Here is a 24,042-nt window from a genome sequence, read left to right on the forward strand (position 1 = left end):
ACTGCTACCAGCAAAATCTGAACACGCACCCCTGAATGAACTCATTACATGCTGTCTGGTTATGTTATGATTGTCCTGTACATTCTGGTAACAACACTCCCACGCACATAAACACTCACTCCTGTATCCACAGCCTTCCTAGTTTTACACTAGTGTCTCAGGGCATCCCCACTGCCTTCTCCTTACATACAGTACACTGCCTAAAACCAAACACATCCGGCTGACGGCTTGTTTGAAAACCAGTTTGTTAGTGGTATATGTCTGTACTGGTGCTTTAGATATTTATTCCTCAGGAGTCTCAGTCACACAAGAGGATGATAAGTGTTAGAAACCAGTGTTGTAGAGATTTGTCTTAAACTGTAAGAGGCGCAGGGTTTCTTGGATGTCTTTACAAGTACAATGATGTGTTTTGTGCCTGATTGTGCATTTACACCAGTGTCATAACAGTCTGTAGATTGTTTCTTAGTAAATAAAAATAACCACTGACTAATGTTTGAATTTTTAATTAAGGCCTCATTTATGTCTATCTATCTATAAATGTACACAAAATAATTTCAAAGGATGCTTTTAATGTGAACACCTTCGATCGTGACATTTCCATCAGTTTTTATGACGCAGGCCTGAAAACTTTTTCAACTCTGAAACAAAATGCTGCAACTTTATGTGACACGACAATGCAAACTGTGCCAGGTGTAACACAAAGTTTGAAGCTTGATCTGTGTTACTTAAAGCACCGCAGCGCCGACTTTCCTTCCCTGATGTGCTGCAGCTGCGCTTCTTGCTTGCATTTAGACCAAAAACAGACCTTCAGTGTGGTGGAACTATTTTTGTTGTATGTGCAAATAGCTAAGGTGATATGAAAGTTCCCTACTTGCAATATGTTATAATAACCACATACGCTGTAATAAGAATGCCATTTTTAAATCTGTCTCTAATTTAAGATGCATTTTACCTTCCGTGCTGAGACTCAAGTCTCAAGCCTACTTCTGTGTTGAAAATGTAAATGTACATGTTGGCGATGAGTGTGTGAGAAGAATTAAAAACATATGTGAGGAAGCGTTCTCATGTCTTCGTTTTTGCAGCTTCAGTTGAACTTAATCATCTAGTTACGTGTCCATGGTCCGGTGTTGTCTGACCTGTTCATGCTGTTGGCAGACTGATACACTTGATCACACTGAGAAAGGTTAAAAAAAAAGATAGGGGTGCTAGATGCCGTTTATAGGTTTACATTATGGGTCATTTCAGCCTGTTGCTGCGTGGTTGCAAAATGTATATAATTCAACTTTTGTGGATCTAAAGGTTGTTGTGAAATGAAAACGATAGGATGGATCATAGGAAGGTCTAAAAAAAACCGTTATTTTAGCTCGCTGATAGGTGGTTGCCAAGCAATGTGGTGACATCACAATCTATCATACATAATTTAGCTTTTGAGTATTAGAAATTTTGAGATGTGGCTCAAGAGTTGGGAGTTCGCCTTGTAATCGGAAGGTTGCTGGTTTGAGCCCCGGCTTGGACAGTCTCGGTCGTTGTGTCCTTGGGCAAGACGCTTCACCCGTTGCCTACTGGTGGTGGTCAGAGGGCCCGGTGGCGCCAGAGCCTCGCCTCTGTCAGTGCGCCCCAGGGTGGCTGTGGCTACAATGTAGCTTGCCATCACCAGTGTGTGAATGGGTGGATGACTGGATGTGTAAAGCGCTTTGGGGTCCTTAGGGACTAGTAAAGCGCTATATAAATACAGGCCATTTACCATTTAGATGTGACTTATTGAAATGAGATGTTACCGTCATGAAATAAAATGATGGAAGCTATTTTTGAGGTATTGTAAGGGCAAAAATGCTAAAAACTGATCACTTTGAGCCATTGGTAGGTGGTTGCTAGGCAACACAATGACATCATAATATCGGATGTAGATAAAAACCCTTAGGGACGTAAGATGTAACTGAGTGCCACGTTTGGTTGTTTAACTCCTGACGGTGGAGTTTGCGGACAAACAAACAAACACAGATCAGAAACAGAAAGCAGTAAACACGAGTCGTTTGCAGGATCAAATTTATTCTACTGACAGATCAATCCAAAGCAAAAGTCAGTTTCTCATAACTCGTCACACACTGGTGGGAGCAACGTGGGAACTCACACAGCAATGCTTCTCAAACAAACAAACCACGTAAACTGAAGCCGCGCTCCTCACTACAGTCAAATATGCAATGAGAGCAAAAACCAACTCTGCCCAACACATTAAATAAATCAGTAGCTTACCCAACGGACATGCTCAGGCTGCTTATAAAGCAGGCTTACAATCAACTACCATATGTGGTCCATGATTTAGAACAAGTTGCAGGAGATTTTCCTGACATCACATGTTGGTCTGCATCACAGGAATAGTTTTAGATTTTAGGAAATGCAGATTCATGAAGACTTTCACCACTCTCACATAGTTTGGTCCATAATTTGTTGCACAAAGACACTTTGCCTCTGTACACGATCACAGCAGATATGTTTTTAAATGAAACAGTCTAGATATAATTTCACTCAAGCATTTTAAATAAAAATTAACATTAACCGTTTATGAATTATACAGACATTATATAGTCATTTTTATACAGTCTCCCATTTTCAGAGGCCTGCTCCTCGTTAATATTTGAAGCTGATTCCATGTGTTGAATTTATAATTTAAAGCTTTTCACTAAAACTCTAAATATGAGGAGGCCCAAGACATGTTAGTGTAAGTGAGGGAGACCATCATTAGGCTGAAGAGCTAAAATAAACCTGTCTGATCAACAATCCGACACATTCTTCCAAAAATATTAAATGAATGCAGAGCTCAGCAATACCACAGAAGACTAAATTAAAAGAGAAACATTAAAACAAGTCAAGCACACGCTTGAGGAAGAAGGTGCATCGCTGTGAAAGTCTACAATCACGACACACTTTCATGAATGTTAATACAGAAGGTTTACAACAAGGTGCAAACTAGACTCGAGAACAGGAAGGACACATCAGACTGCCGGAAAACAACTAGAAGAGCTCACGCTGTTCTGGACAGATGCAACCCAGACTAGCTCATGGGGACGTTTGGCTGTTAGGTGCACTGGGGGGGGGTACTAGTGTTTACTGATGATGTGGCTGTAGATAGAAGCAGCAGGATGAACTGTGAAGTGTGCAGGGTCGTACTCTCTGCTCAGATTTAGGCAAATGCTGCAAAGCTGGTCAGACAGAGCTTCACTGTGCAAATGCATAAATGAGACAAAGCAAACTGCAAAAGCAACCCAAGAGTTTCTAAAGGCAAAGAAATGAGATTTATCAATGGGCGAGTCAGTCATCTGATCTCAAACCAACAGAGCACGCTTTCAACTGCTGAATACAAAATTGATGACAGAGAGACCCACAAACAAGCAGCGACTGAAGCTGGCTGCAGTAATGGTAACGTCCATGGGCTACAGACTTCAGTGGTTGACTTCATCAAAGTATTGATAAAAACCCAATTTTATTTTGTGCTTTCTGAGCCTCTAAAAATGGCTCTAATTCCTAAACAGTTTATGCAATTCTGTTAAACTCTTTGAAAGCTGCAGGTCTGCACTTCAATCACATCTGGTCTGTTTGATTTAAAAGCCACTGCGGTGGAGAACGGAAGCAAAACTACAAAAATTCTCTTTGTCCAACAAATTATGGATCTGTTAGGGTTACATCCAGCAGGCAGGTAGATCAGCACAAAGACTGGGAGAAGAAACCCACTTACAAACACTACATCGTGTCGCCATTTAACTCGCTTGGTCTTCTTTTAGGAACATAATCCAAGTGGAAAATTCACAGTTAGAAATGACATTTCACTGTGGGTTAAGAAGAAGACTGAAACACAGTTTCTGTTTTAAACACTTATTTTTTGCACATATTAAACCGACATGTGTCATGTGACATGTTAATAAAAGATTTAGAGATGCTAACAAAGGAAATCTGTCACCTAAAGAGTGCAGCCGGTCTTATTGCTGGGTTATTTTTCCATTCATCACTATAGCACAGTTTGCACCTTGCACTACTCAGTCTATCTACATTTTTTTACTCATTTTGAACTTTTGTGTTTTGATTTATAAAGTACTTATTCTACAGCTTGTGTTTCTGACTGTTGCATGTGAGCTTTTGCATTTAAACCTTCTATAAGCGTAATTTAAAGGACTTTCTCGGGACACGCCCGGTAAAGGAGCTTATTCGTGCTACACAAACAAGCAATTTAACCAGCTGATGATAGTGACTTCATGTTGAGTGATCAGATGCGAGAGGTACGTCGGTTTCCCATGAAGAATGAGTCGGTGGCTTTCCTTAAATGTGGAACTATCCTTTTACATATGCAGCGATTCATCCTCCTCAAATCTAACTACGCTACTGCACATCTGCATCATATAAGAATAACAAAACATGTACACAGCATAAAAAAAAAAATCAATTAAAGAAAGTTTGGAGGCAGCATCGCAGTCCAGTCATCAGTGTTATCATTAGTGGAACTAAAGTAACTTTTTTACATGCCTCGAAAACCTCGGGCCTGTCTGCTTCAGATAAAATAAGTGATTTGTTGACTTGAAGACAAAATTTTCTTTAATTCTGAGAAACTTTTCAACTACATAAGGGTGTCGCACCGTGGCAAATTTACAGTGTGGAAGGAGGGAGCGTTTGTGGCCAACACACTGTTGGTTGCAGGGAAATGTCTGAAATAAAGAGAGCCCGATCAGACTTTTTAGACCAAGGCTCCGTCTTGGCTACAATACCACCTGGTGATCCAGCAGCCGCTGGCTCGGAGTCGTCACTGTTCTTGCTTCGTGCAGGCAGGGCAACAGCTGAGGCAGCGGTGAAGGCTACACCGCAGGTGTAGAACAGAGTGTTGTGCGATGGTGGAGCAGGCATCCTCCTCTCAGAGCAAGTACCAGGTGGAGAACGGAGCCTCCCTGGATTTTATAGTCTGCTGCTGTTTTCTCATCATTCCTGAGGAAAGAGACGATGCATTCAATACTCTTTTTTTTTTTTTTTTTTAATGAAAATCCATCTGACACAAATGATTTATTTTAATACGTAAAACAGTTTAAGCAGGTAAAGATGTGGAACTTTTCCCTAAACGTTTTGAGGATAATGTCGACGTACATCTGTAGTTCTTTGTATTATAAAAAATGCTGCTTCAGAAGAGAAGCGGTAGCAAAAATTAAGACAAGAGATTTCCTTCTTTAGACCAACAATAAGCTGTAAACGTTACTAAAATTCAACAATGAGTAAAAGGCAGTTATCTCACCATAAACCTTACAGAGTCACTGCTAACAACTAAAGTGACCCTTTAGACTCGACTGCTTTGCAAACAGCAAAAAATTATGTTTATGAATCTAACTCGTAATGATTTAGCTGCATTTTTGTGCCTGATAAGGCTGAATATGGTGGCAAATGTGGGAGTCATTGTTTCACCCCGTCCACATTCAAGCACCACCCTGCAGTTTTCAAATTAAAACGAGGTCAGCAATGTGTCTGTGGTTGTTCCTAAAATGCAGTATATAGGTGCAAAGTGGATTTTGTAAAATTTACACTTTATAAAATAAAAACCTATATGTGCAGATGGATTTTTGAGTCCTATGTTTCCTTCTTGCTCCAGTCAGCTGATCTAAGTCTCGTTGGCACAATGGCATGAAATGGCCTTTAGCATATATTTGACTGATTTTAACTATAAATTTAATACATTTTATAATTCGCCTGGGTACATTAACCTGAGGTAAAGTTGATCATTCTGCTCTTGCCCTTCCTATCAGTATTAGCATGCCAATGCAGATTTGTTTCTGTGACAGATATAAATCTTAAGTATAGTTTCATTTTAAACTAAGGCTAACTGATTTCTGGCAGATACACGTGGTGCACTAGTGAGCACTTGCTACACTGGGATATTTATTTTAAGAGATTTACTGTAATAAACTACACTGTGTGCAGGTGCTTCCATTAAATACATCCCCAACCTCACTCTTTAATAAAAAAAACTGTATCCGGGTCTTACATCTGTTTTCCACTGTAGATTAGCCTCTGCTGTTGGGGAGGGATCCCCTCTTTCTCCTCCACCCTTTCTTTAATCCGCTCCACCTGGATGGACATGAATTAAATGCACTGAAAAACACAGCGACTTACTATCTGCGCACATCAAAAAAAGATAAACATGTACCTTATCTGTGGGCTCTATGTCAATCTCTATCTCCTTGCCAGTGAGTGTCTGTGATAAAAACATTGTTAAGCAAATTATTTCAACGGATCCAGCAGAGGCAGTGAGTCAGTAATAACAAGACGAGTCTCAAATCGTTCAGTATGACGGACCTTACCTTCACTTTAATCAGCATCTTTGTTGACTTCTTCGTAGAAATATCAGTCAAGTGGGATCAGTGGTGCGAGTATATATTAAAGGAATGTAAAATATCTCCAACTACGTTCTGGAATTTTAGGTTTCGATGTGGTATTTTGATGAAGATATTCCTCCTCTTCACAGAAAATCAGTGGATACTTCCTGTGTCTTTCCCCCTTCTCGTTTGTACGTTAACCGTTCCGCTTCGTGGATTTCCGGTTTATATATTTTATTTTCCGCAAAAACAAACAAACAAACAAACACAACATTCAAACCTAAATGACTTTACGTTAACTGGAGCCAGGTCACAAGAAAAGCAAACCCAAATTTCTCACCCAAGTACCTTAAAAATCCTTACGACATCAGTACCACATGACGTAAAGCGCAAGTCGAGTTAGTAGTTTTTACGTGCGTCGTCTCCCCCGAGCAGAACCCCTTAAAAACTACAAGGCGGGTGCCAGCGGGTGTCCGCCACAATAAAGTTTCCCGCCAGTGGAGACGGAAGCTGAAGCGGTGAGGTTCGGACCAGATCTGTTATTTTCCCAACGGTAAGTACTTTGTTTTGGTAAATTATTAAAATGGTAGATAACTCACTCATTTTATTGTTATTAGCTCATGCTTACATGAACGGTCTGTGAGTGACTTCAGCTATTAACCCCGTTATGTGGTGTAACCTTGAATTTTGGCATCGGAGCTAAAAAAGCAGGACTCATTAGCTACAGAAGGACTTAGTCCATTTTCATAACGCAGTCCCGGATTTTCCCCGAGTCTCTTTTTCAGTCCTTGAAGGATTCTTGGCTTTTTGAGGGTCCCTCCTGACGTCAACTTTGAGCGTACCTGCTTACAGTTACTTGTTTTTCATATACATGGCTGTATGAATGACAAAGTAAGGGGTGTCCCCTTAACATGAACTTTCCTCTCTTTCATAGATTCGCACTGCTCCATCTTTTTCCCTGTTAGACCGGCTGCTGCTGCTTCTTTTCGGAAATGCCTCGTATAGAGAATGACATCAAGCTAGACTTCAAGGATGTGCTCCTCCGGCCAAAACGGAGTACGCTGAAGTCTAGGAGCGAGGTGGGTAATGCAGCTGTGCGCAGTTTCCACAGGAAAGCAGGCTGACCTACATGCAGATGTTTCCATTTGCTAAATCATTAGCTATTCTTGGAAAGTGAGCCCACAGGCCATGCGACAGTGCTTTAAAAGGGGCACAAAATACAGTCTTGTGTGGCTCTGCGAGTCACCGCAAATCATTGATGGGAATTCCAAATAACTAAAATAAATGTTTTGCCAGCTGGTTGCATAAATTAATTCTTAAGTAATTTTTGTGGCCTCCCCATCTACCACAGGTTGACCTGATGAGGAGCTTTACCTTCAGGAACTCTAAGGGCAGCTACAGAGGGATCCCCATCATCGCTGCTAACATGGACACTGTGGGGACCTTTGAGATGGCTGTGGCTTTGCACCAGGTGCAGAAATGTTTGCTGTTATGTATTATTTCAATGAGAAGTGATTAAAGTAGTCCGAATAGAAGTAGGTGAACCTAAATTTATCTAAGCCATGAGTAATGTGAGTGCCAGTAATCCCTACATTACACACCTGAGGATGGGCACTGATTCTCTTACCTGTCCCTGCTGAACGGGGGGTTAAAAACAGGAGGAGTCTGATGCCTTAGTTTAAATATTGGTGGCTTACATGTGGAATATTTCTATTGTGGAGGTATGTAACAACGACAGGAGAGGTCTCAGTGTCTCACTCCAACAACTTTATTAACTGACAGAACTTCACATATAGTCAGCGCCAAAATCTCCACCCCCACACTTCCCTTCAACTTGTGTGTGAGTGGAGCCACCTGGTGGTCCGCCACACATACCCCCCCTTGAACACACAGTCAGGTCTCCATTCAGTCCAGGACCCTGGGTCTAAGCAAACGACCCGCACGACTGAACCTGGGAGGGAGAGAACAGGCAGAGGAAGGTCCATCCTGTGAACGAGGCTGGTGAAGGCGAGCAGGAAAGGCAGGAGGAGGCTCAAACGTTGGTGGTCCGGGGGTAGTCCTGGGGGGAAAACCAGAGACTGTCAACCCCAGCGCAGGAGGTCGGCCACGGCGAGGGGCCTGGGCCGGCACTACATCACTGTCCGGAAGAACATGTGCTGGTTTAAGTCTGTCAACACACACAGTCTCCCTTCGACCCCCAAAATCCAAAACAAAATGTTTCTGGCCCGGTTCAATAACCCTGAACGGGCCGTCATACAGCGGCCGCAGCGGTGTCCTGTGGGCATCGTGCCTGACAAAAACAAACTTAGCAGTCTCTAAAGTCTTCACCCCCACACTTCCCTTCAACTTGTGTGTGAGTGGAGCCACCTGGTGGTCCGCCACACATAAGTTGAAGGGAAGTGTGCAATAGAATGATAATCCAAATAACTGTGTGTTTCTTTGTATTATCTTACAATTCTATTAACCTTCTCAGCCAAAAAAAGATGACGACCACATCACAAACACACACTTTTTTGTGTGTGTGTGTCATTCATTAATACTGCCCCTAATGGCCATCAGATGTCACTGCATGAACAGTGTAAATATCAACAATTCAGAGGCATCCGATGGAAGACAAACCACTGCTCAGTAGACCATTTAACACTTTATTTCTCTTTCACATTACTTCTAGAAGGGAGATGCGCCCTGCATGACACGTTGCCGCGGATCTCAAAGTGGCGGTGCGCCCCCAACAGTTTTATTACAGAAGCTCTCTCATTCTAGTCTAAACAACAGTGTCCCTGTAACTTTCCACTAGAGATGGTTCCCTCTTATCTACATTTTCCCAGGCAAGTGTGAGCGAGAGTCTGCAGCTTTCTACTCCCCAAGGACACATGGTCTCATGCCTTTTATTTTTCAGGGCTGTGTCTACTTAATACTACTCTGTATAACTTTATAACACTCATTATTAATAAAAAGCATAGCATTATTGAGGCACTGCAAATTATTTAATCCCAACAGCAGTGACACCACTTTTTCTGTACATCTCAAAGTAAACCATGCAGTGCCATCTGGAAAGTGACTGAATGGTAGCAGCTTCATTATTCAGCATGACGGTGGTTTCAAACACACTGCCAATGAAGTTAAATATACGCGAATATAAAAAACACAGTGGATCACTATCAGCCATGGATTGGCCTCCTCAGAGTCCAGACTTCAATGCTATTGAAGCAGCGTGGGATCATCTTGACAGAGAACAGAACAAAAGGCAGAAACATCCAAAGAAGAGCTTTAAATGTCCTTCAAGAAGCCTGGAGAACTATTCCTGAAGACTACTTGAAGAAATCACAAGAAATCTGCCTCAGAGAGTTCAGGTTGTGTTGAAGAATAAAGATGTTCACACCAAATATTGACTCTCAAACTTGTTAGAATTGTGCAAATTCTTTTTTTGCCTTATATTTTGTATGTTCATGCATTTTTGCACCGATAAATCACTTCACCTATTTCCCATTTTTCTACCAAAATATAAAGAAACTCTGGTGGCTCAAGACTTGTGCACAGTACGATAGGCTGTGTTCCTGCACTGCTGTATGTCTGCATGGATAACCGAATTTTGTTCTTTGTGTCTTCCTCCAGTTTACTCTGTTCACTACAGTCCACAAACATTACACGGTGGATGACTGGTTGGAGTTTGCAGAAAAGCATCCAGAATGTCTGGAGGTACTCACTGCTGTTTGAACCAGTGATTCTGACGAGGTTATTAATGGCGTGTTAGCTGTAAGACGAGTCTCACTCTTCTGTGTTCGTCTCTTAGAGTGTGGCAGTCAGCACGGGGACCGGTGACGGTGACTTTGAGAAGATTTCGGCCGTGGTGGAGGCGGTGCCGCAGCTGAAGTACATCTGCGTGGATGTGGCAAACGGTTATTCAGAGCACTTTGTCCACTTCGTCAGAGACGTCAGGGAGAAGTTCCCCTCGCACACGATAATGGTCAGTTCCTGATTGTGAATCCTTTTAAATGCCCGAGGAAAACGACATTTCTCGGATACGTGCTGATTTTTATTTTTGCTCAGGCAGGGAACGTAGTAACAGGAGAGATGGTGGAAGAGCTGATCCTCGCCGGCGCCGACATCATCAAAGTAGGCATCGGACCAGGTGAGCCTTAAGGCACTCTGCAGTTGATCTTAGCTCACTCGCCGTGAGGTTATCTTGCCTATTTTCTGCACAGGCATATTTAAATTATAAGAACATTTTCTATATTTATATAAAATTACCCACCTTGTTTACGTTCCTTTTTCTCTGCTAATAGTTATTCATATTTGCCACCATGCAGTCAACGTTCATTTGCCACATAAAGACTCAACAGTGCTTAAAACTGCTGTTTCCTGTTTCTCTCCTCCTTCCTCTTCAGGCTCTGTGTGCACCACCCGCAAGAAGACAGGGGTTGGCTATCCTCAGCTGAGCGCCGTCATTGAGTGTGCAGATGCAGCCCACGGCCTGGGTGGCCACATCATCTCAGTGAGTGCAGTCGCGATGAGAAGAGTTTGAAGATGGCATGTTTCCTGTGTTAAAAGGAAGCACACAGGAAGTGGTCGAAGGAATAGAAATAGAAGTGTGTCTCAAACCACAAGTTCTATTTTTTATTTTTTTAAATCCTTTTGAATCAATAACATATACCATTAATTTGTGAGCTTTCTAGATGCACATGGTTGAGTTTTAGCTGTTTCTTGTATGTAAAATATGGGCAGTACATTGTGTTATGCACTTTAAAACCTGCATTCTTTTTAACGGCCAGCAGGGGGCGGTTCCTGTGGTCGAGTCAGATTTAATACATCGATAAGAAACTGCTCCTTTTTGAGTTTTTTCATCTGAGATCTCAGTAAACACTCCTCTAAAGTGTTTATGGTCTCAGTCGTTGCTTAAAGTCTTATTTATTGCAAAATATAAATTTTAATAGATTTTGGATATATTTATATTTAGGGTAAAATAGAAGGTAAAGCGGGGTGTCCTCCACCCAGGGTGGTTTTCCTGTGGTTAATAAGTGACTGTTGCAGCGACATGTGGCTTAACAAAAACAAAATAAGGGCTCAGTTCGAGGTTTCGAAAAGGAAGTGCGCAAAACAAGCCCCACCAATATTATGACTGATGCTACTGGTCGGTCATTTGAAAATCAGATATACAAGTTAAACAAACTTTCCTAACATTTATTTCGTGGAGTTATTTATTTACTCTTTTACACTTTCCCCGATTGCTTGGATCAGCTGGTTGTTCCTTTGGTGTTGCCAACCAGAATCCCCTCTGGTGCACATCTGCATGGTTCAAGAGTGTTTGTCCCGCCTCTTCTTTCCTTTTTTGAGCCAAATAGATAATATCAGCTGATATCCAGATCTGACCATAAACTCTCAAAGCCCAACAGTTCAGACTTTCATGCTCTTCATTATAACATGTTCTTAGTCTGTTTACCCTGATGATCATTTTATTATTATTATTATTATTACATCTGTCTTTTATGTACTGTGTATGTTTTCCACTGTTCCTGGACAGAGTTTAGACTCATTCTTGTCATCTAACAACACAAAATGTTCTGGACTCTTCCTTTAAGCCGAGACCTGTGAGACAGAAACTGACATTGATTTATCTTTAGTTTATTACTCATGGTCCGTAGCCTGATGAAACTACTGACTGTAATTCCCAGGTCAGTGTTATTTGTTAGAGTTGTGCAGCCATGATAAAGTCACGCTCGTAACGCCTTGTTTGCTTTCACACAGGACGGGGGGTGCACTTGCCCGGGAGATGTCTCCAAGGCTTTTGGTGAGTTGCTGTGTTTTCAAAGAGAACTTGAACTCCAATCTTAGAAAGTATAACTAGCGTGAAAACGGAGTTTGTTTGTTTGGCTCTCAGGTGCTGGAGCAGACTTTGTGATGCTCGGTGGTATGCTGGCCGGCCACTCGGAGAGCAGCGGCGAGATCATCGAAAAAAACGGCAAGAAGTACAAACTGTTTTACGGCATGAGCTCCGACACGGCGATGAAGAAACATGCGGGAGGCGTGGCTGATTACAGGTTGGCGTCAGGTGCTTGGCTGTTAGAGGAAGGTTATTTAGGTGAGATGTCATTCATTCATTTTCTTTGCCTCCAGAGCGTCGGAGGGGAAGACCGTGGAAGTTCTCTACAAAGGTCCGGTGGGTGACACCATACGAGACATCCTGGGAGGGGTCCGCTCCACCTGCACGTATGTCGGTGCAGCCAAGCTGAAGGAGCTGAGCCGCAGGACGACCTTCATCAGAGTCACCCAGCAGCTCAACACCGTCTTCGGGAACGACAGCTGAACGTCCGGCTTTGCAAAGAAAGAAGCGGCGCCGGTTTGACTCCCACATGCCATTTGTCTGTTAGTCTTGTGTAAACTGAAGCGAGCAGACGTTTTATTACTTAAAAACATATTTTGATACTCGTTCAGGTAGTTTGATGTTAACATTCAGCGCAGCTCTAGCTGCGTAAGTTCCACTCTCTATAACAGAAGTATTTTCCAGCACACAGACTCTGGGTCTCCTCACACTCTGAATATTCCAGTGTGTTTCCAGGTAGTAAGATGCAGGCTACCTCTGCAGGCCTGCTCTCTCATCATTCCAGTGCAAATTCCTAAAAGCCTTTGTCACTGACATAAAATTATAGTAAATGTCTTAAATTATTTATACATCCTAAATGTTTCTGTAATTGCTGTAACAAAATTATAACATCGACTTGTTTTTTAGAAAACCTGTCATTCCTTTGCTAAAGTTTTGCACTTTAATGAGTTATACTTTCTATAAATGATCTGTTAATGCAATGAGTACAATCTGGGAGCACAGACAGCATGTAGTAATGTAGTGCTGAACTTACAGTACAGATGTTATTGAATCTATTTGTACTTTTGTCTTACCTGGTTCAGCTGCTCCTGATCAATACCAAAGTTAGTTTGTGTTTCCTTTTACAAACGAGAGCTTCAAGTGGACTTACTGTAATGATTAAAGCCTTTAAATAAACTGATTCCTTCATGTTAGCTTCAGAAGTCCTTCAGTGTGAGTATTTAACAGTATTTAGTTTCACACAGTTCATTTCAAATTGTTCTTATGTAAACTGTTATTTTTTTCTTTGTCATATTTGAGTGAAGATTAAAAAAAGGCAGTTTTTATATTTCAAAACTCACGTTACATTTCATCCAGTCAATAAAAACCTTCCACAACTTCAAACTCCAATGACTTTATTATTGATTAGATCATTTACAGTGTGTACACATGAAACTAGAGATCTGTGCCACTTATATCACTTTCTATCTTAAACTGCTTCTGGAACTAATGGTAAACACAACAAACACGGGGATATAAGATAGTTCCAGAGGATGAGGCTGCACGTCTTCTTTGTTGGTTTCCTTTTACCCTCTCCACGCATGTCACAGAGAACAGTTTGTGGCTCTGTTCTTCTCCTTTTTGTTTGTATGCTGCTGTTAGACATGTTTTCCCAGCAGGAATGCCTCCATGAATGCAGTCCTTGATACTCTCTTTTAATGAAACTGAGGATGGCTTGAAATCTGATGAATCCTTGAGTTTTCCATTTTTGTTTTTTAATTTTTATTTTTTGCCTGTTTCTGGTGAAAGTCTTCAGCCTGCTCAGGAGCACTCCACAACAGTTTCAGTTCTCTGGAAAATATCTCACCACTGCTAAACTACACACTGAAAGATTGGTCAGACAAGTTTGACTGAAGCTCCCTTGTAATGTTTGCAGTTTGGTTTAATTAACAAGAAACATTCGCAATGTCACAAATACAGAGTAAGCTATCGATTATATTTAAGCAGAAACACACCAGCCATAATTTAGCACAAGAGTGTTGAATTTGCACCAATTATGATGAAAACCCTACTCTAGACTACTTTTGCAAGTTTTAGCAGTAGAGAGACTTTTGCACAGCCAGCACCACATGTTCATTTACAGATAATCAGCATTTTAAGAGGAACTAAAACTTACATGGTTAATAAGAAATGTGGTGATGTGGGTTTTGGACAACAGCATGGGTGTTATTTACAGAAGTTCACAAAGCACCGCTGTGATTGGTGGGGAACCAATAATCTTTCCACAAGAGCAGATTGACTGGGAAGACTTGGAGCCTAAAGATGTTCCATAATACAATCCATGACCAGATTTAAACTTCCTACATGAGCATTTCGACTGATTCTGATATTGTTGTGAAACTCCTCCAAATTGAGATGTCGTTGAACTGAAGGTGAACTCATTTGTCGCTTCCTTTTCTAAACCCTGGAGACAAACAAAAGGCTTGAGGTCTGAGCTGGTAGAGCTGATTGTTACTGTGAGTAAGTTTATTCTCTGGTGCTGCCCGATCCTGCTGAAGAATGATAATGAGTCTGGAAAGCTCCACACAACTTCCACTATTTGTGGTCTGGTCATCTGTGGTTCCACATTTCCACCTGGAGTGTTGATCACTTGTTGGGAAACCTTATAATGCTGTTGGCGCGTTTCAATTTTCGGCATCCCAAACACTATTACACGTGGAGTTTCTTTCATAACCCAACTAGACTCTGTTGTGAGAGAGAAGAGCTGGTTACCTTGGCAGCGTAGGCCATAGACATTTCCATCCTTCATATTGGTTGCGTAAGTGTCGTCACATACACCAATGGTCCAGTCACAGTCTTTGGAAATGCTGATCACCCATCTCTTAAAGTCAGGAACAGGAAGTGTACTCTTAATGAAGAATAAGCAGGAAGAACAAAATTTCATCCACTGACTGTGGAAAACCTTCCTGTTGTCAGTGGACAGCGAAATGCCAGGACCCAGAGTCTGTGGCTCAAAGATCAGGTCTGAACCAGTGGGAACAAGCTCCTGGTGGTGTTCAGGATCAACCAGAGTCAGCAATGATCCCCAGAACTGAGATGCTTGCTTCACCATCTTCTCCCCATTCTGTCTCATCTCCTCAACCAGTTTGTCCCGATGGCTGCCCGGCTCCAGCCCTTTTCTCAGATCCACAGCTTTGGCCTTCTCCACATCCTGCTGCACCTGAGAATACATCTGCAGGAAACTGAAGGTGTCCTTCTCCTTCTGTGCTGCTTCCAGGCTGCTCTTGCTGGTTTTCAGGGACACCATACGAGCAGAGACTGAGCTCTGGACGCTGGTCAGAGAGATGTCACGCAGCTTAGTCACAGCCTCAATCAGACGCACACTGCAGCGACCCAGCTTCTCTCTTTCACTCTGCTCCCACTTTTCCAGACTCACATTCTCATCGTCTGTTTTCTCCTGTAAGATCAGCTGCTCAGCTTTCAGCTTCTCCAGGAGCTCTTTGTGGGCTGTGGAGAAGGTCTTCATATTGTGTAGGCGGTGCTGGTCCTCAATGGCGCAGGAAACACACACACAGGTCATGTCGTCCAAGCAGTAGTACTCCAGGAGCTTGCCATGCTGAGAACATTTGGTGTTCCCACATAAAGCCATGGGTTCAGTCAGAGGATGAGTCTGCAGTAACACAGGTGTGGTCAGGTGGGCCTGGAGGTGCTGGACACACATGGAGATCTCACACTTCATGCACGTCTTCTTTGCTGGTTTCCTGTCCTCTGTACACATGTCACAGAGGATAGTTTGTAAATCCATCTTGATGTTTTCAGACATGTTTTTAAAGCAGGATGTCCCGTTTAGATAAGTTAAAAATGATTCCTTGTTCAAGTTCAAGTCTTTCAAGTCCTCGAATTTTGCTCGTGTCTCTAACGCACTTTACAAAGAGTCTCTGTTGACTCTCTGATTCACACTGAAGGGGTGGGGTCAGACCAGCGTGACTGCAGCTGTTTTATAATGGTTTAACTTAGGTTTCATTTCTCATGAAACTCCTACTTAATGTAGGAGGTGCCAACGAGTATGGAGGGAAATTTGCTAAAAAAAAAAAAAAAAAAAAGGGCTACGAATGCGCATGATATGATCCAAAAAGGTGAACTAAGATTTACAAATGCGTGGATCGATTTTTGTTGACATCTGGGTGCTCCAATCCACTCAAAAATACGAAGCACACACGTAAAAATAGTGATGGGGGACACTGTGCTGAAGCTTAGGAGGGTGTGTCGAGAAATCTTTCGTTAACTACTTGTGTCAAGCCAGCCTCCAATTCGAGACTTGCAGTCAAGCCAGCCTCCAGTTTGTTTTCTGTTCCCTGTGTATTCAAAGTATTACGGGAATGGATGTGGAAACCGGATTTCAAAATAAAAGCCAACTTCGAGTGAATTAACAGATATGTTAAGAACATAATAACATATAATTTAGGCTTGTTTACAAACTTTAATGTTAGATCTACATGACTCAACATTGTACCCTAATAGCGCCCTGTCAATAGCAAGGCCATCTTATTTTGGATTTCCAAGTAAAAGCCCTGTGAATTTTCATTTTTTTTAACTACTCTTTCAATGACTTCAGAATGCTCTTAAAAGCAAAAGTCATATTTCCAAAGACTAGTTGCATTTTGTATCAACACTATCCAACCACAGAAATGTGAAATTGCCCATATTTGACTTACTCTTCTAACGATTTCAAAATGCTCTACAAAGAAAAAATCTTGTTTCCACAGGGTAATTTCATTTTGTATTTACAGTATAAAGCCCCACAGTGATACCATGTCAATATCAAGTCAGTCTGATTTTACTTTCCAAAGTAATGGCCCATTGAAATTGCCCATATATGACTTACTTTTGTAATGATTTCGAAATGCTCTAAATAGAAAAAATCCTGTTTCCACGGGATAATTTCACCTTAGATCAATAGTATACAATCTCGCGATGTTACCGTATCAATTTCAAGTCATTCTGATTTTACCTTCCAAACTAATGGCCTGTTGAATCTGCCCATTTAAGACCTAACTTTCAGTGGTTTCAGAATGCTCTAAAAATGAAAATTGCTGTTTCCACAGGGTAATTCCACTTTAGATCAACAGTATCCAACCTCAGGATGTTGCCAAGTCAATTTCAAAGCGTTCTGATTTTGCCTTCCAAAATAAAAGCCTTTTCAAAATGCCAAGATACGACCTACTCATTTAACGATTTCAGAATGCTCTAAAAATGAAAATTTCTGTCTCCACAGAGTAATTCCACTTTAGATCAACAGTATGCAACACTACAGTGACACCATATCAATATCAAGTCAGTCTGGTTTTTCTTTCCAAAATAAAAGCCTTTTCAAATTGCCCATATATGACTTATTCTTTTAACGATTTCAAAATGCTCTTAAAATGAAATATACTGTTTCCACAGGATGATTCCACTTTAGATCAACAGTATCCAACCCGACAGCAAAACCATGTAAATTTCAAATTCGTCTGATTTTGCCTTTCAAATTAATGGCCCGTCGAATTTGCCCATATGTGATGTACTCTTTCAATTATTTCAGAATGTTGTAAAAATGAAAATTACTGTTTTCACGGGATAATTTCACTCAAGATCGACAGTGTACACTATCACGGGGATATCAAGTCAATTTCAAGTCGCCTTGATTTTGCCTTTCAAAGTAATGGCCCGTTGAAATTGCCCATGTATGACCCACTCTTTCACTGACTTCAGAATCACATTAAAAGCAAAGTTGCTGTTTCCACAAGATCATTTCACTCTACATTGACAGTATACAACCCCACAGTTTTATCACGTCAATATCGTAATTATAATTGTTTATTTGGTACTTTTAATAATTAAATGTGGATGCTGTTAACAGGACAATTACTGTTTCCACTAAGTAATTGGAGTTCATGAAAACCATACACAACCTCTACAGTGGTAACATCTCAATCTCAAATCAATCTCGTTTTGCATTTCAGAGTAAAAGCCTTTTGACTTTGTTTATAGGAGCTTGTCTTTCCATAACTTCAGAATGGCATTAAATGGAAAGTTCCAGCTCCCACGAATGAATACCAGTTCATGCCAACACATATCATTGCATATAATCTAACAGTGGGGTCGGGAACAGTTTTTATAAAAAAACAGAGGTGCCAGGCAATGCCTTACTTTAAAACCTGCATTCTTTTTAACGGCCAGCAGGGGGCGGTTCCTGTGGTCAAGTCAGATTTAAGTCATCAATTCTTTGGAAATGGATTGCCCACTTTGTATAATACAAACTTTTATTTGAGTATCATGATGTTCTGTGTTTGTCTATAACTCACAATATGAGTTTGGCTTTAGATAAACTGGAAATTATCAATAAGATGTGGGGTGTACACGAAGTAGGAAAAGTGCCTCTAAATAAAAATCATGGCATCAAAAGATTTTGCTTGTTTGGTCAGTTTTATATTTGGTCCATCTTGAGATTCTAGAATGATCCAAACTACGATCAGTCTTTTAAACACTTCGATCAAAAGTCATAAACTTCAGGCTGGACTGTATTTAATATATATATATATATATATATATATATATATATATATATATATATATATATATATATATATATATATATATATATATATATAGTTAATCCATAAAGATGCATCAAAATGCATTAATCTGACAGACACTTATTCAATTACCTTTATTCTCATTCAGTTACACAAACAACCAAAAGGATCTGGAGAGTTAGGATTGGCAAAGTTCATGAACCCCCTCAGTGAAGCATGGAATAGTTCTTATGATTAAAGTAATAAAAGATTAATAAAGAGGTTTGCTGTGCTCCGCACACATGTCACAGAGGATAGTTTGTGGATCCATCTAAATGTTTTCAGACTTTAAAAAATCAGAATGTCCTGATCAGATTTGTTGAATATTATTCAGTCCTCCTGAGAGAAGTCCTTGCTGCTCTTTGTTTCACTCCAGTTTGATCTACTGTAGAATGTCCCAACCTCGTCTCTCAGTCTGTATTATGCCCAGTGGCACTGCAGTTTAGATTAATGTTGTCACATATTGCACTTTGTACCATTAAAACAAAAACTGAACAGGTGGAGTCAGACAAATTTCACAGCATAAATATGGATGTGTCAACACAGAGACACCCACCAAAGTTTAACTTGCAAACACACTTTTGTGATAAAGTAGAAAAGACATGGACTTATGATAAAAGCAAAACAAATGTCGAAATTAAGGCAGCGATAAGGCGATGATAGTTTAGCACAAAAGCTTATCATGCGTTTATCCTGAATTCACATTTTCTCAGTTCACGTTTTTGCACAACTAAGACCGCATAATCATTTTGATGCAAATAAGCATAATCACTAAACAAGACAAAAAATCATAATATTCTGGTCATAACAGACAGGACTTGCAAATGTATGTGATTAAAAATGAATAAATATAACTAGTGTGGTGTACACTCAGTTTTCAATACTGAATTTTTACTGGTTAAAACTAAAAGACCCAAAATCCTTTGTTCAACTTTTAATAGAGAAAGAAATGTATATAATAAACTGGCAACTTTAATAAACAAAATTTGATATTAAAAAACTTAAAAATGCAGTGTTCACTGAAGCACCGCAGCAATTTCCTAATGTTGTAAACCTGCTCAACATTTGGCAATAAACCCTTTCTGATTCTGATTCTGATTCTTGCTTGAGTTAATCAGAAAAATAAAAGCATTCCACATATTAAAATATACTCTGTTATTTATCAGATCATTTACATTGTATAAATCAACTCTGGCTGTACAATGTACAATGTGAGAGTACCACCAGTAGATGGAGACAAACATATTCAACTTGCATGTGAAATAAAGCAGAAACGGTTCAAACGAAAATAATTAGTTGGTGCATTAGAAGCAAATACCAAAGCTAAACATATATAATTAACCAAAAAGAGGTTCATTTAATGAATATGATGTGATGTATGACATATGATGTACATTCCTGTGACAGAAACTAAATCGGATACATTAATAAATATTTGGTGAGTGGAAAAAAACATCAGCAGAGTTCGAACTACCAAAGTTTACAAACCGTCTTTGTGATGTTTTCACCATCAATCATTTTCCACAGGAACAATTACCATGAGGAGGGTAGAAAATATTATGATAAGAGTAGCAAGACAGCACCAGGGAGGGGAAATAATTACAATGAAAATTTTCTGCATCCCAAACCCCATTACCAAACCAAATGCAAAAGTTAGAAATTATTAAAACTGGAAAAACATGCAAGAAAATATACATTTCATATTTCATTTGAATTTTGTTCGGTCAAAATGTAACAATTTAATCACAAAAAAGCATCATACTGAATTTATCGGTCAGTTACACTTACATTCATCTGCTGAAAGGAAAAATAAAATAATGAATAGATCTACAATTAGCAAAGTTTACAAACCATCTCTGTCATCACTAAGAGCTTTTCCACAGGAACAAACAGACTGGTGGGAGTAGCTGGAGCTATGATCCAGAATGTGGGTTTTGGACAACAGCATGGGTGTTATTTACAGAAGTTCACAAAGCACCGCTGTGATTGGTGGGGAACCAATAATCTTTCCACAAGAGCAGATTGACTGGGAAGACTTGGAGCCTAAAGATGTTCCATAATACAATCCATGACCAGATTTAAACTTCCTACATGAGCATTTCGACTGATTCTGATATTGTTGTGAAACTCCTCCAAATAGAGATGTCGTTGAACTGAAGGTGAACTCATTTGTCGCTTCCTTTTCTAAACCCTGGAGACAAACAAAAGGCTTGAGGTCTGAGCTGGTAGAGCTGATTGTTACTGTGAGTAAGTTTATTCTCTGGTGCTGCCCGATCTTGCTGAAGAATGATAATGAGTCTGGAAAGCTCCACACAACTTCCACTATTTGTGGTCTGGTCATCTGTGGTTCCACATTTCCACCTGGAGTGTTGATCACTTGTTGGGAAACCTTATAATGCTGTTGGCGCGTTTCAATTTTCGGCATCCCAAAAAACATTGAATGTTCACTTTGAATCATAACCCAACTAGACTCTGTTGTGAGAGAGAAAAGCTGGTTACCTTGGCAGCGTAGGCCATAGACATTTCCATCCTTCATACTGGCTGCATAAGTGTCGTCACATAAACCGATGGTCCAGTCACAGTCTTTGGAAATGCTGATCACCCATCTCTTAAAGTCAGAAACAAGAACTGTACCCTTAATGAGGAACAAGTTAGAAGAACAAAATTTCATCCACTGACTGTGGAAAACCTTCCTGTTGTCTTTGGACAGCGACATGCCAGGACCCAGAGACTGTGGCTCAAAGATCAGGTCTGAACCAGTGGGAACAAGCTCCTGGTGGTGTTCAGGATCAACCAGAGTCAGCAATGATCCCCAGAACTGAGACGCTTGCTTCACCATCTTCTCCCCATTCTGTCTTATCTCCTCAACCAGTTTGTCCCGATGGCTGCCCGGCTCCAGCCCTTTACTCAGATCCACAGCTTTGGCCTTCTCCACATCCTGCTGCACCTGAGAATACATCTGCAGGAAACTGAAGGTGTCCTTCTCCTTCTGTGCTGCTTCCAGGCTGCTCTTGCTGGTTTTCAGGGACACCATACGAGCAGAGACTGAGCTCTGGACGCTGGTCAGAGAGATGTCACGCAGCTTAGTCACAGCCTCAATCAGACGCACACTGCAGCGACCCAGCTTCTCTCTTTCACTCTTCTCCCACTTTTCCAGACTCACATTCTCATCGTCTGTTTTCTCCTGTAAGATCAGCTGCTCAGCTTTCAGCTTCTCCAGGAGCTCTTTGTGGGCTGTGGAGAAGGTCTTCATATTGTGTAGGCGGTGCTGGTCCTCAATGGTGCAGGAAACACACACACAGGTCATGTCGTCCAAGCAGTAGTACTCCAGGAGCTTGCCGTGCTGAGGACATTTGGTGTTCCCACATAAATCCATGGGTTCAGTCAGAGGATGAGTCTGCAGTAACACAGGTGTGGTCAGGTGGGCCTGGAGGTGCTGGACACACATGGAGATCTCACACTTCATGCACGTCTTCTTTGCTGGTTTCCTGTCCTCTGCACACATGTCACAGAGGATAGTTTGTGGATCCATGTTGATGTTTTCAGGAGAAGGTTCTTCTTCAATATTTGAATATTATTGAGTCTTCAATAAAGTTTTTGTTTCTTTCTGCAGTTTGATACAATTTTGAATTTTGCTCCTTCTTTGCTTGTTTCCTCCCTCTAACGCACTTTTGTGGTAGATTTTCAGGCAGATATTTTCATGCAGTGCTTCCACCGAACACTAAAGGGGTGGAGTCAGTTCAGTTTGACTGCAGCTGTTTTGAAATGATTACTTTTAAGTTGTTTTTTTTCCTGAGAAGATAACCAGGCAGTTCTCTCTGGAACTGATAATTTATTAATGTAGTGCCAATAAAAATGTGTGCCCATATTTGGGTGTTAAACACACAGAGTCTGCAGCTATGATACTCTAGTTTAAAAAAAAATAAGTCAGTGATACTTCAGCACAAACTATGAAGAGCAAGAGGATTTTTATGATTTATATCTGATCATGTGTTTGACAGGTCTTCTTTGCTGGTTTCCTGTTTGTGGATTCGTCTGGATGTTTTCATACATGTTTTGTTTTTTTGTTTTTTTAGCAGTATACGGCATATACGGCATTTTAATTTATCGTCCACCTGGGTCTGCTGCAGCTTTTTTGTCAGACCTACAAGACTTTTTAACTTCCACTATTAAAATGGGCAAGGTTATCATCGTTGGAGATTTCAACATTCATGTGGATGACTCAACAAACAGTACCACTAAGGAGTTTCTGAGCATTATGGACTCTTTCAACTTTGTTCAGCATGTAGCAGGGCCTACTCATAGGGCTGGGCACACTCTGGACTTGGTCTTCACCTATGGTGTTTCCTTTGACCACATGAATTTAAATGAAGTTGTTTTTAGTGACCATAAGTCAGTCTCTTTTACTGTATCTGTTAATTCAGAGTCCCATCCTCAAGGTTCGACTAGGCGCAGGCGCTTTATTGACGATTCTATAATTTCTGAGTTTTGTTGAAAATTAGTTCAGGTCTCTATTATGTAAATTACAGATTCTTGACCCTTTTCAGTCTGGCTTTCAAAAGCAGCACTCTACAGAGACCGCTCTCTTAAGAGTCTATAATGATCTATTAATGGCATCTGACGCAGGGAACTGTTCTGTGATCATTTTGCTTGATCTTAGTGCAGCCTTTGACACCATCGACCACAAAATCCTACTTAACAGGCTCAAGGTTTTGGCTGGTGTATCTGGCTCTGCCCTAGACTGGTTTTCTTCCTACTTATCAGACAGGACCTTCTCTGTTAGGACTGATAGGTTCTCCTCTAACACTGCTGCCCTGACCTGTGGTGTCCCACAGGGTTCAGTTTTAGGTCCATTACTATTTTCTTTTTATATGCTTCCTTTAGCTGGTATCATTCAATCTTTTAGCGACCTGTCTTATCATTTTTATGCTGATGACATTCAGCTCCATATGTCCTTTAAGCCTCATCAGCTGGATAGGCTGTCCACCCTAGTCCAGTGCTTAACCCAGGTTTCTGATTGGCTTTCAAGCAACTACCTTGTTCTAAATACTAACAAGACCGAGACCATGATCATAGCTCCTCCTGAGCTACATTCTAAAATCAGTCAGGTTCTTGCCTCTTTCTGTCCATCTGTCAAGTCAAATATTCGAAATCTTGGAGTAATATTTGACTCTTCTCTGGGCCTTGACTCTCATGTAAAATCCTTGTCTCGTTCCTGTTTCTATCATTTAAGAAACATATCTAAACTGCGACATATGGTTTCCTCAGCTGAACTGGAAAAACT

General features: G+C 40.8%; 4 protein-coding genes across 4 annotated transcripts; 1 reads left to right on the plus strand and 3 right to left on the minus strand.

The window, feature by feature from the left end:
* Positions 1-2,974: 2,974 nt before the first annotated feature.
* Positions 2,975-6,517, minus strand: LOC146636412 (ubiquitin-like protein NEDD8). Its single transcript, XM_085350814.1, has 4 exons — positions 6,330-6,517; positions 6,176-6,223; positions 6,014-6,096; positions 2,975-4,968 (listed from the first exon to the last, which is right to left on the minus strand). Exons 1-4 carry the CDS (start codon positions 6,345-6,347, stop codon positions 4,842-4,844), a joined length of 276 nt encoding a protein of 91 aa, XP_085206940.1. The 5' UTR covers positions 6,348-6,517; the 3' UTR covers positions 2,975-4,841.
* Positions 6,518-6,846: 329 nt separating this feature from the next.
* On the plus strand, positions 6,847-12,961 carry LOC146636413 (GMP reductase 1-like). The gene is made up of 10 exons (XM_085350815.1): positions 6,847-6,897; positions 7,279-7,423; positions 7,696-7,815; positions 9,960-10,043; positions 10,138-10,311; positions 10,395-10,476; positions 10,733-10,839; positions 12,090-12,132; positions 12,223-12,382; positions 12,459-12,961. Exons 2-10 carry the CDS (start codon positions 7,337-7,339, stop codon positions 12,646-12,648), a joined length of 1,047 nt encoding a protein of 348 aa, XP_085206941.1. The 5' UTR covers positions 6,847-6,897; positions 7,279-7,336; the 3' UTR covers positions 12,649-12,961.
* Positions 12,962-13,591: 630 nt separating this feature from the next.
* Positions 13,592-16,096, minus strand: LOC146636414 (tripartite motif-containing protein 16-like). Its single transcript, XM_085350816.1, has one exon. It carries the CDS (start codon positions 15,965-15,967, stop codon positions 14,375-14,377), a length of 1,593 nt encoding a protein of 530 aa, XP_085206942.1. The 5' UTR covers positions 15,968-16,096; the 3' UTR covers positions 13,592-14,374.
* A 4,493-nt stretch (positions 16,097-20,589) lies between these two features.
* LOC146636415 (tripartite motif-containing protein 16-like) lies at positions 20,590-22,409 on the minus strand. The gene has a single exon (XM_085350817.1). It carries the CDS (start codon positions 22,288-22,290, stop codon positions 20,716-20,718), a length of 1,575 nt encoding a protein of 524 aa, XP_085206943.1. The 5' UTR covers positions 22,291-22,409; the 3' UTR covers positions 20,590-20,715.
* Between the last annotated feature and the right edge of the window lie 1,633 nt (positions 22,410-24,042).

The sequence above is a fragment of the Diplotaxodon limnothrissa genome, linkage group LG3, assembly GCF_057381915.1.
Source record: "Diplotaxodon limnothrissa isolate DT_005_m linkage group LG3, D_limnothrissa_male_GT1.1, whole genome shotgun sequence".
Classification (NCBI taxonomy): Eukaryota; Metazoa; Chordata; class Actinopteri; order Cichliformes; family Cichlidae; genus Diplotaxodon; species Diplotaxodon limnothrissa.

Bases quoted from the DNA above. Each gene is read 5' to 3' on its own strand.
- LOC146636412 (XM_085350814.1), bottom strand. The intron at 6,097-6,175 runs GTACATGTTTAT...ATGTCCATCCAG, and splicing joins ACATAGAGCCCACAGATAAG to GTGGAGCGGATTAAAGAAAG. The intron at 4,969-6,013 runs GTAAGACCCGGA...CTCTTTCCTCAG, and splicing joins ATCTACAGTGGAAAACAGAT to GAATGATGAGAAAACAGCAG.
- LOC146636413 (XM_085350815.1), top strand. From the start codon at position 7,337: ATGCCTCGTATAGAGAATGACATCAAGCTAGACTTCAAGGATGTGCTC. The intron at 7,424-7,695 runs GTGGGTAATGCA...CATCTACCACAG, and splicing joins CGCTGAAGTCTAGGAGCGAG to GTTGACCTGATGAGGAGCTT. The intron at 10,312-10,394 runs GTCAGTTCCTGA...ATTTTTGCTCAG, and splicing joins TCCCCTCGCACACGATAATG to GCAGGGAACGTAGTAACAGG.
- LOC146636414 (XM_085350816.1), bottom strand. From the start codon at position 15,967: ATGTCTGAAAACATCAAGATGGATTTACAAACTATCCTCTGTGACATG.
- LOC146636415 (XM_085350817.1), bottom strand. From the start codon at position 22,290: ATGGATCCACAAACTATCCTCTGTGACATGTGTGCAGAGGACAGGAAA.